Source organism: Neoarius graeffei, chromosome 26 (assembly GCF_027579695.1).
Source record: "Neoarius graeffei isolate fNeoGra1 chromosome 26, fNeoGra1.pri, whole genome shotgun sequence".
In the NCBI taxonomy this organism is placed as follows: Eukaryota; Metazoa; Chordata; class Actinopteri; order Siluriformes; family Ariidae; genus Neoarius; species Neoarius graeffei.
Genome location: NC_083594.1, coordinates 27,786,767 through 27,798,262, shown reverse-complemented (window position 1 = coordinate 27,798,262; position 11,496 = coordinate 27,786,767). Strand labels below are relative to the sequence as shown.

Sequence of the window (11,496 nt, the reverse complement as noted above, 5' to 3'; positions counted from 1 at the left end):
CCCGTTGGCCACTGGGCTCGAACCCAGAAACTTCTTGCTGTGAGGGGACAGTGCTAAACACTACACTACCATGCCACCCAGTAATATAATATAATATAATATAATATAATATAATATAATATAATATAATATAATATAATATAATATAATATAATATAAAGTAAAAGCCACTGAACATTGTATCAATATGAAATGACTTCCGGATGATAAAATCATTATAATACAAACCTAGCTCCAAAGTCTCTGGTTTGATTCTGAGCTATGGTTATTAACTATGCAGTAGTAGTTTCACATATTCTCCCAGTAGATCTCCTCCAAGTTCTCCAGCTTTCTACTACCTCCCACAAACATGCTGGAACATAGATTGTCTAAAATAAAAGTGTGACTATGTGGATGTGTGATGCCTTGCAAATGACTGACATCCCATCCAGTGTTGCTACCTTGTGCCCCAAGGGAAGCTCCGGATCCATCAAAACCCCAACCAGGATCATGTAGTTACTCATAAAAACAATGTCCTCCTGTCATCCTATTGCCTCTCCTTCTCTTCTGAAATGTTCATGGATGGTAGTAATGGTAGTCATTTCTGTTGCTTATACTACAATAAATGTTTTTATTAGGCTAAAGCTCTACACTGCTCCAGCAATAAAGTTTTGTGAATCACGTGCTCAACCTTATCCAGTGACATTTTCAAGGTGATGATAAATAGCTATCCTTCCACATTCACATTTTACTAGAAATATAGTCACTAGCACAGAGCATTACTCATGGACAAATAGAATGGTTTATGAGAGCAAACATGCAAGCAATTCATTATAAAACCATTGTGAAAAGAATGAGTATTAAACAGGGTTGGTTTTAAATTAGAGAGAAAACAAGTAACAAGACTTCAGGAAAAAAAAATGGTGTTTGGAAATCAATATCAGCAGGAAGTAAATAAAAAAACTGCATTGTTGAAAAATGAATAAAATGTATTTCATAATTAGATGACCTTCATGATTTAAAATATGCATTTTTGTACATATTTTGTGAGAATCTTTATTTCAGAGTTACTTTTTAAAAAAATCAGTTCATTGTGGCATAAAGGGTATTTCATACTGAGTCATCTGTTCTGATTCACGTAGTGCTTACTGCTAGTCATTTTAATTCAGTGCATAAGCAATGAGACAAAGGATGTTTGATGACTTGGTTTATTGCATTGGCCATGTAGAACGCATTTCTAATTAAATGGTGTGAACCACTGAGCAAAACACCATCCATCCCCAAAGCATTGGAGCCAGAATATGCCTGGGAAATGTGATGAGGAGGGGACAAAATGGGGGATACCAACATCCTGAATCATGCAACTAATAGTGCTGAAGGCTAGAAAAAAAGTAAAAGGTGTGTGTGTGTTCAAATAAATGGTGATTTCACCGACCTCTTCTTCTATACAACAGCAGTTGGTGGATCTGACGATCAAAAACATGACAAAATGTAACATATAGCCATTTATCTCAGCAAACCAGAATGCTTTTGATGTAAATGCTTCATACCGCCAGTCTTCAGAGTGGTAGAATGTTATGTCTAGTTAGCTAACTTTGCTCATGAAATGATGTGCACAGTTGACATCTCCATTATGTAACATGCAGGTTATTTGGTTGTTAGGAAGATGTTGCTGCTACATTCTTAAAAATAAAAAAAACTTGAATATTTCTTCAAAAAGGTAACCAATGGTTATGATATTAGATGGGAGAATAAAAAAAACACCCCCCAAAACAAACAAACAAACAAACAAACAAAAAAACCCCAAACCACTTTTAATAGCTCCACAATGAAACAATTCGGACTGACAATAAGAATGGGGCAAACTATTACACACATACTTAAAACCAGACAGACATTTGTGATTTCTGTTGAGTTTCCTTTGAATACCAACTGTGCTAAACAGAAAAGTTGCAAACCTTTTTTGTACTTTGATTGGACAGTGTGTCTACTTACAGACATTTGGTCAGGAAAACGATTATAGAGAAAATAATCCACATAGCTGTATTGCACATGTGCCTTCTCAATCACTGCTGATGATGCACTATGGATGTGTCAGTAACACAGGTTCAAATGCAGCTCAAATCAAGCGGCATTTCAATCTTTGCAATAACCTGCTATGACGGTCACTGATCGGCTGCATGAATCTACAGTCTAGGCAAGAAAGAAGTCAGCCCCATCCCTACTTCTTCATGCTATTCTGTGTATTTATATATTCTTACAACTACTGGACATTTAACAGCAAATGAGATACTGATGCCAAAAAACTAAAACATATTCTGGTGTCTTTTCTATCTGTGAAAGACAGTGTGGCTTAGCTCTGCTAGCCTATTTATACCACCTGTTTTGGTGGGGAATGGTTCTAGCTGTCTAAGGGGATTCGACTTGAGACCTGTTTACTGAAAAGGTAAGGAAGCTTCAACTTGAAAAATGTTGCAGTTGTAGAGCTATATATATATGTGGCAGCAGGGGCGTGGCCAAGCAGCAGTTTGTGAATCGAGGGCAGGGTTGGGGAAGGTAAGTGGCTAAGTTGTTCAATTAATGTGTGTGTGTGTGTGTGTGTGTGTGTGTGTTATAGGGATGAAGCATAAAAGGAGGGGGAGAGCAGAAAAAAGGAACTCTCCAGACCAGAATGCATGTGTGTGCACATGTGTGGGAGTGAGTCAGCTGAAAAGCTAGACATATACAATGGTGCAAGGCAAGGCAAGGCAAGGCAAGTTTATTTATATAGCACATTTCATACACAGTGGCAGTTCAATGTGCTTTACAGAAGTAAAAGCAAAACAGTAAGCAATAGAAAATAAAATTACATAAAATAAATGGGGAAGAAAAGTAATAAGAATTAAACAATAGTAGAAATAAAATAATAAAATGAAGTAAAAGTTCAATTAAAAAAAACATCAGAATAAAATAGAATAAAAGTTAAGTAAAATTTAAAACATGCAGAGACTGTAAAAGTAAAGAGTTTAAAACATATAGAGATGACAATATTAATAATTTAGCAGAAAGCATCTGAAAACAGCTTGGTCTTTAACCTAGATTTGAAGCTGCCAACAGCAGGAGCATTTTTGATGTCCTCTGGGAGTTGGTTCCATAGCTGTACTGCAAAGTAGCTAAAAGCTGCTTGTTAGAATATATGCATAAGCTGCTATGTTCTCGAGCCTGTGTACTAACCTTTTTTTTAACTGCTGTAACCTTTTGATGAACTTGCTGACAACTATGTCTGCACAACTGTTCCTGTTTTGCTGGAGGAAGTGCTAGCCCAATCCAGCTGACAGTGTCATAAGTAACCTATTGCACAATATATAGAATGCTCAAAACCTTTCCATATAAGGCTAAACCCAGCTATGTGATATTTGCGACATCTGTATCCTGTCGCCTATAAAAATGTAACCTCTGTTCTTCCCCTTCTGAGCATTGCTTCGAATAAACCAGATTTGATTTCACTCGTGTGGTTTGTTCCTCTATGCTCCGGAGCGCTCCTATGACATTGACACATCAGGACACAGACGGGCCGTAAGAAGTCCCGTTTCTTACAATTTGGTGACCCCGACGTGATACTCCTGATCAGGTAAGACAAGATTTGATTGACTACCTGGTTGGCAGTATCATTGGACGTCGAGTAGCCCCTTAGAGGGGAGAGTGGAACCCCAGTAATGGTACTGGGCAGAGCGCGCTATACAAATTAAGGTTTTGTCGTATGCTCCTCTGTGTCTCTTGTGGCCTTATCAAAATAAGGGTATTTTAATTATGGGCAGCTCGTTCCCTAAGCCAGCACTAGGCGAAACGCCCAAAGACTGGATGCAACGCTGTGGTTTAACCTATTATGTTGTCCCATACCTGGACAACCTCGGGGGATGGACTGAGGCAAATCCTCAGATCCCGCCCTATCCCCGTAGTGGGACCTTTGATCCTGGATACTTAGCCTCTGCCCACCGTATGATTTATGAAGGGCAGGGCGACCCTGACTGGGATTATCCTTATATGCGAGAAAGCTATGAAAAATGGTATGGAATGAAGGAGGTGTGGGATCAACTAAAAAAGATATATACACCTGGGCCTGTGCTAAAAGCCATCCCTAAACCTAGATCTAAAACTAAAACACCATATTGCACTAGTTCTAATTCCCTTCCAGATTCTCCCATTGGCCCACCGCCCTATACAGACGAGGGTAAAAAGACACTGCCCACGAGCACTAGCTTTAACCCTCAACCTGCGCCTGTCCCGTCGCTCTATCCTTCTCTAGCTGAGATGAGGATTTCCGTAGAGCCCGGAGCAGATACAGGGACTGAGAAAAAGAAGGCTAGTGTAAAATCGACTTCCAGTAAGAAAAACTCTAGAGGGTCGGGGAAGAATGGTGCTGCGGAAAACGACGACGATGAGGAGGAGGAAGGGGAGGAAGGGGACGATGATTGGGATAACCCTGATGATGTAGGTCCGGACGGGGGATCGCGCCCTCCGCCACCAGTCAATACTGCATGCGTCTGGGTGGCTAAGCGTAACGGCATCGACATAACTCCCCCATCGCCCTCTGCCCTAAGGGATATTATTAGTCTGTTGCCCTCCCCGGATAAGCCTCTCCTCTTTGTGGATATGCTAGTTAAGGCATCTCGGAATTGCCAATTGACAGGGGCAGACTACCATTTTATCCTTCAGAGCAAATTAGGCGATATGTATGATGAAGAGCGTCTCCTGGAAGCCGTCCAGGTTTTGAGCACGGATAATGACAAGGTAATCAACCTAGAAGAAATTACCGAACCTGAAGTGAGAGAGGGTGAAAGGAAGAAAAAGGTTAGGCGAGTGATTTCCACCTTTTTCTGGAAGGACAATGAGGGGGCACTCGACAGGTTGCGTAAGGAATTGACTGCGTATCTACTGTCACTTAAACAGGCAAATCGAGATCTTTCACAAGTGACGAATTGTAAACAGGAACGGAATGAGTCCACCTCTGTGTTTTGGAACCGTTTTTGTGAAGTATGGCAACATCTGGGAGGATTGGACCTAAATAGAGACGGTGCTAACCCTCTCTTCTTGTCAACCTTTTTGGTCAACTGCCGCCCCGAGATCCAGGGTGTGTTAAAACACCATTGGAGTGACAGGAATAATTTAACCGTCCGCGCTGCCGGAGAAAAGCTGCGCACGTTGGAAGGAGATGGTCTTCTGGATGTTAAAATTAATAAGGCTTGTTTGTCTGTCGCCCCGCATCAGGTTTCTGATCAGAGGCGGGGTGGAGGAAGGCGTGAGGGCCCGGCTGGGGGCCAGATTCGAAGGAAGAAAGGCAGGTGTCATTATTGTGGAAAAGAAGGTCATTGGATAAGGGAATGTCACAAGAAGCAGCGGGACGAACAAGGGCGGGATAGGGGTGCAGTCGAAGGTTCACGGGGCTTGCAGTATCAGGAGCAGGTAGTGGAGCCTTATCGTGGCCCTCCTAATGGTGGACAGGCCCCCTACCAATCGCGACAATAGGGGTGCCCGCAGAGCATGGAACCCCCGACCGTTTCTATGTTGCACCTCTCTTTCCATTCCCCTGATAATGAGGACCTTCCCATTGTGGTTTTAAATGTAGATGGGGTGGAATACTCATTTCTACTGGACACAGGGGCTACCCTGTCCTCCATGGGGAAAGATTATGAGGGTCCCCTTTCTTCACGGTCTGCTAACTCTGTGGGAATTGATGGGGTTCCCTTCGCTTCCAAATTCACTCCGCTTCTGTCTGTGTCGTGTCCCTCTGACTCCTCACTCTGTTTCTCTCACTCTTTTGTTTTCATGCCTGAATGCCCCTTCAACCTCTTGGGTCGCGATCTCATGAGCTCTCTTGGTTTCTGTATCTCTTTTAGTGGCTCATGCATGACTGTACAAACAGCTGATGACTCCCCCCCGGATGTTGTGGCTCTATCTAGCCTGAAAGTGCCTCATAATATTTTTAACTCTGCCTGTGTGTCTGTGTCTCTTCCCTCCTCCCTAGATTCTCTCCCTTCCTCTCTGTGGGCAGAGCACAAGAACGATGTAGGCTGTGTCACCTGCGCACCTTATGAAGCTACTGTTAAACACCTTAACCCAGTATACATTAAACAGTATGCTCTCTCACCGGCCAAAATGAATGGTATTGACTCTGTTCTCTCCTCCCTTTTACAGCAGGGCGTCGTGGTTCCGTGTGTAAGCTCTTACAATACACCCGTCAATCCAGTGCCCAAACCTGATGGCACCTGGAGGTTCACTCAGGATCTCCGGAAAATAAATGAACTTATCGTCCCTGTGGCGCCGCTGGTGCCGGATGTTCCTTCCCTTATGGCTTCTATCCCACACCATCACACACATTTCTCTGTTGTTGACCTTTGCTCAGCCTTTTTTAGTGTCCCAGTTGAATCACGCACCCAGCCTCTGTTCGCTTTCACACACAGGGGCCAGCAGTACACGTGGACAAGGCTGCCACAGGGTTTCATTGACTCCCCCGCGGTCTTTGCGGCCGTGGTCAGAAACGCACTTGACAACCTCTGCCTTCCCCCGGGTTCCATGGTCCTCCAGTATGCGGACGATCTGCTGGTGTCCGCCGAGAGCCAAACTCTCTGCCAGGAGGCGACGAATGCCCTCTTACTGCTGCTGGCATCCAAGGGTTTCAAGGTATCACGCACTAAACTGCAATACTGTCTGTCTACTGTCTGTTACCTTGGTCATGAACTCTCTCAGGGCTCTAGGAAGCTTACCCAGGACCGCATCAAGGTCATTCTGGACACGCAACGCCCGGCCACAAAGCATGCTCTGATGTCGTTTCTTGGCCTCATCAACTATTGCAGACAATGGATCCCTGACTGTTCTATCTATGATAAGTGCCTCCGCTCTGCGCTGCGTCACAATGATCCTCTCACTCAGCCGCTGGTCTGGACTGAAGAGATGCTGTCTGCCTTTGCTGTGCTCAAACAGGCCCTCTGCGCTGCTCCCGCCCTGGGCCTGCCTAACTATGAACTGCCCTTCCATCTCTACGTCTCTCACCAGGCCGGAACCGCTTCAGTGGTCCTGGCCCAGGAACATGGGGGAGGTATGCGGCCTTGTGCGTTTCTCTCTAAAACTCTTGACACTGTGGCACAGGGTTTGCCTGCTTGTCTACGGGCTGTGGCCGCTTGTGCGCTGATGGTCACAGATGCAGAAAAAATCGTTCTCTCACACCCTCTCATTCTTCACTCGTCCCATCAGGTCTCTCAGATTCTCCGCAATCTTAACACACAACACATGTCCTCCCAACGCCGTTCTGGTTACGAGACCATTTTATTGGCTACTGAGAACCTCACGATTAAGCCTACCTCTTCTCTTGACTCTGTTGCTCATGCTCTTCAACGCTTTCTCAACGCTCAGGACGATTGCGAACCTGTCGACTCTCATGATTGTCTGTCTACTATTCTACATGACACTAGTATTCGTCCTGATTTGCGTTCCACTCCTCTTGTGTCTGGTGATTCTCTGTTTGTCGACGGCTCATGTTCTAAACCGTCCGACGGTGTGTTCCTCTGTGGTTATGCCGTATGCCGCCTGCCTGATGAAATAGTTGAGGCCTACTCCCTTCCTTTTTCCTCAGCACAGGCTGCCGAGTTGTATGCCCTAATGCGCGCATGCATCCTAGCTCAAGACTTAGATGTCACTATTTACACTGACTCTCGTTACGCCTTTGGCGTGGCGCATGATTTTGGGCGCATCTGGGAATCCCGTGGTTTCACAGCAGCTGATGGAAAACCTATCTCTCATTCATCCTTGGTTCAGGGCTTGATCACGGCGTGTCATCTGCCCAAAACATTAGCTATAGTCAAGACGCGCGCACACTCCACCGGGGATACGTTTGAGATAAGGGGAAATTCCTTAGCCGATCGTACCGCCAAACAGGCTGCGGCCTCTCTTCCGCTTCCACCTTTTTTAAATATGGCTCTCGTCTCTACCAGTCATATGGTCAGTGCCATTTTGCCCGACATAGATCTAAAAACTGTGCAGGCTTCCGCCTCCGTCTCAGATAACCAGTTTTGGGATTCCCAACAGGCACAGGAAAAAGATGGTTTCTGGATTGATGCGCAGGGCCGTCTCTGTTTGCCACGACACTGCATCCCTTTCCTCGTCCGCGAATTTCATGGTCCCACTCATCGCGGCCGAAGAGGGGTAGTAGAGGATCTGGAAAAAACATTTTGTATCAATAATTTGCACAAAGACGTACACAAAATCTTGGATAAATGTTTGACGTGCGCCCAGAATAATCTATCTAAACCAGGCGCGGTACATCAGCACCTTCCTACGCCCGACACGCCTTTCCAAGAATGGCAGGTAGATTTCACCCACATGCCAAAACAGGGACCGTTCAAATACCTTTTGGTCATGGTTGACAAATTTTCACGCTGGATAGAAGCTTTTCCCTGCAGCAAGGAAGATGCTCGGACAGTGGTGTTAAAATTGACAGACGAAATTATCCCACGGTATGGTCTCCCTGTAGGAATCGATTCAGGTAAAGGAACGCCTTTCACAGCTAAAGTGACTCAGTTGCTGTGCAGAGAACTGAAAATAAATTGGCGCTTCCATATTCCATACCACCCACAGTCTTCAGGGATCGTGGAAAGAGCTAACCGTACGATTAAGGGAAAAATCCGAAAAGCCATGCAGGATACCGGTTCCAAGAACTGGCTGCAGGTCTTACCTCTAGTGCTCGCTGACATGTGTATGACGTCACAAACTGCCCTCGATCACCTCTCGCCGTACGAAGTAGTTATGGGACGGCTGTTTCCCTTACCCTGGCGCCGGGGGATGCAGGCTGTGGGAACGAGCGACCTCGATGTGCACCTCAGTGAGTACTCTGCGGGTCTCGTCAGGGCATTGGATGAATATTGGACACGTGTCAATTCAAAAAAGCCACCCATTCCAAAAGAAAACACACACCCTTTTGAGGTTGGGGATCGGGTTCTGGTCAAAAAGTTTGCAAAATTGAACACCCCCTTGGGGGAAACACCCTACAGTGAGCCCGCAGAGGTAGTTGCTGTAACCCGCACGGCTGTGCTAACTGATCTCTTTCCACAGTGGATCCATGCGGGACGATTGAAGAAGGCTCCCAATTAATAGCTAATAGTATTGTGAATGCCCAACAGGTTTTTGTGTTTCAGTGATCTGCCAAGACAATAGCTGACGGCCTTTTCAGGGATCGCCTCTGCCAGCATCTGGAGAAATCCGGTTTCGGCTGACCTACAAAGAGGGGATAGTCGGTGAGTCCCGTGGAGGTCACCCATGAGTTCCTGGCCAAAGCCTGCCAACACATCAAAGAGAAAGGCGAGAAGAAACCTCTCCTAGAACAACGTAGGAAACAGAAACATAGCCAGTGACCAGTATGGCTATCCTACTCTTCATCCTCATCACGCTTGGGGCAGGGCTACCCGCACAAGCGTTTCCACACGATAATGTATTTTGGCAATTTGCAAACTGGACTGCCAGAGAACATACTAACGAGTCATGTTATGTCTGTCATATTTTGCCCACTAGTAGTTCCACCAACTTGTTAAAGCCTTCGCACAACAATGATTCTACTACCCTGACTGCTATATCTCGTGGGTGCATATCTAATCGATGCATATCCGCCTCCCTCAATCCTAGTACCTTTACCACTAACTTCATGACCACCAATCTAACCCACCAAGAATACCTGAGTAGACAGGGAGATCGATGGTGTCAGGCGTCTTCTGGCACGGGTAGTGCTAGCAGAACCAGATGTCTCAAAATTTTAAGAGACACTTATAAAGATGCGAAGCCTGAAGGGTTCAAATCATTTTCACCCCCGGGATTTATGTTCAAATACTGTTTTAAAGGAACAGGGAACGTGTTTTTAGGGCACATTGCTACTAGCCACTGCCAAACTATCTATAAACCCTATACTTTCAACGGATCCTGTCCTTCCGGGAACTGCTCTGCCATAGCCCCCAGTAACGGAGGAACTGTGGTATATGACCTCGACTGGTATTGGGTGTGTGGAGAAAATGTGTACCTGTTCCTCCCGGCCTTCTGGGAAGGAATCTGCGCCCTAACTCAGTTTAATAGTTCTGTTATTCTCGTCACTACAAACCCAACGGGGACCCAGCATCATCATAGGTCCAAACGATCCACCACAGACGATTCATTCCCACCACCCGAGCATCAGCTAGAAAGTAAATGGAATAAGTTTTGGCAATCATTGGTCCCACAGTATGGACTGACTCAAGTGTGGAATCAATTAGAAGTCACTCACTATCGTCTCGCCACATACGTTAATGTCACCAATGCCGCCATGGAAGGCGTCCGAACCGAACTAACCGCCCTTCGTCTAACCACCGTACAGAACCGGATGGCACTAGATATATTGTTGGCCAAGGAGGGTGGGGTGTGCGCCATGGTAGGGGATATGTGCTGCACGTATGTCCCGGCCAATGACGAAGAGCATGGGATAATTGCAACCAAGGTCGAGAAAATGCGAGAGGTGGCCCGAGAGTTAAAGCTAGACGAATATGGTGGATCTGACTGGGGGTAGGGATTTTTCCACTCCCTCTTTGGCTTCCTCACACCATATGTGTCCATGATCATTCCAGTAGTCCTTGTCCTCTTACTAATATGTATCCTCGGGCCCTGTGTATTCCGTTGCCTAATGGACCGCGTGTATGCTACGACCACGGCCTTTTCTGAACCCGGATATATGGCGTTAAGGCAAAGAGTAGATACCCCTGTATAACGTTATACTTAAATAAGTATTGAAGTATAAAAGAGGGGATTGTTAGAATATATGCATAAGCTGCTATGTTCTCGAGCCTGTGTACTAACCTTTTTTTAACTGCTGTAACCTTTTGATGAACTTGCTGACAACTATGTCTGCACAACTGTTCCTGTTTTGCTGGAGGAAGTGCTAGCCCAATCCAGCTGACAGTGTCATAAGTAACCTATTGCACAATATATAGAATGCTCAAAACCTTTCCATATAAGGCTAAACCCAGCTATGTGATATTTGTGACATCTGTATCCTGTCGCCTATAAAAATGTAACCTCTGTTCTTCCCCTTCTGAGCATTGCTTCAAATAAACCAGATTTGATTTCACTCGTGTGGTTTGTTCCTCTATGCTCCGGAGCGCTCCTATGACATTGACACATTAGGACACAGACGGGCCGTAAGAAGTCCCGTTTCTTACACTGCTTCACCACACTTTGTTTTAACAACAGGTTTTACCAGTAAATTTTTCTGCTGCGATCTGGTAGATCTGATTGAGTTAGGCCGCTGCAACATATCAGAGAGGTAATTGGGCCCTGTACCATTTAGAGATTTGTACACCAGCAGCAATGCTTTAAAGTCAGTTCTGTAGCTTACTGGAAGCCAGTGAAGGGACCTTAGAATTGGAGTAATGTGCTCTGTTCTTTTTGTTCGTGTGAGAACCCTAGCTGCTGCATTTTGAACCAGCTGAAGTCGTTTGATGGTCTTTTTTGGCAGGCCTGTGAAAAGGC

The 11,496-nt window shown here is 45.3% G+C and overlaps 1 protein-coding gene across 2 annotated transcripts; it reads left to right on the top strand.

Moving 5' to 3' along the window:
* The first annotated feature begins 2,990 nt into the window (after positions 1-2,990).
* On the top strand, positions 2,991-11,095 carry LOC132874656 (uncharacterized). 2 transcript variants are annotated; one of them, XM_060911007.1, is made up of 2 exons: positions 2,991-3,589; positions 9,147-11,095. In XM_060911007.1, exon 2 carries the CDS (start codon positions 9,368-9,370, stop codon positions 10,535-10,537), a length of 1,170 nt encoding a protein of 389 aa, XP_060766990.1. In that variant the 5' UTR covers positions 2,991-3,589; positions 9,147-9,367; the 3' UTR covers positions 10,538-11,095. The 2 variants fall into 2 exon arrangements, with proteins under 2 accessions (XP_060766990.1, XP_060766989.1); XM_060911006.1 differs by having other exon boundaries at positions 9,132-11,095.
* Positions 11,096-11,496: the final 401 nt, after the last annotated feature.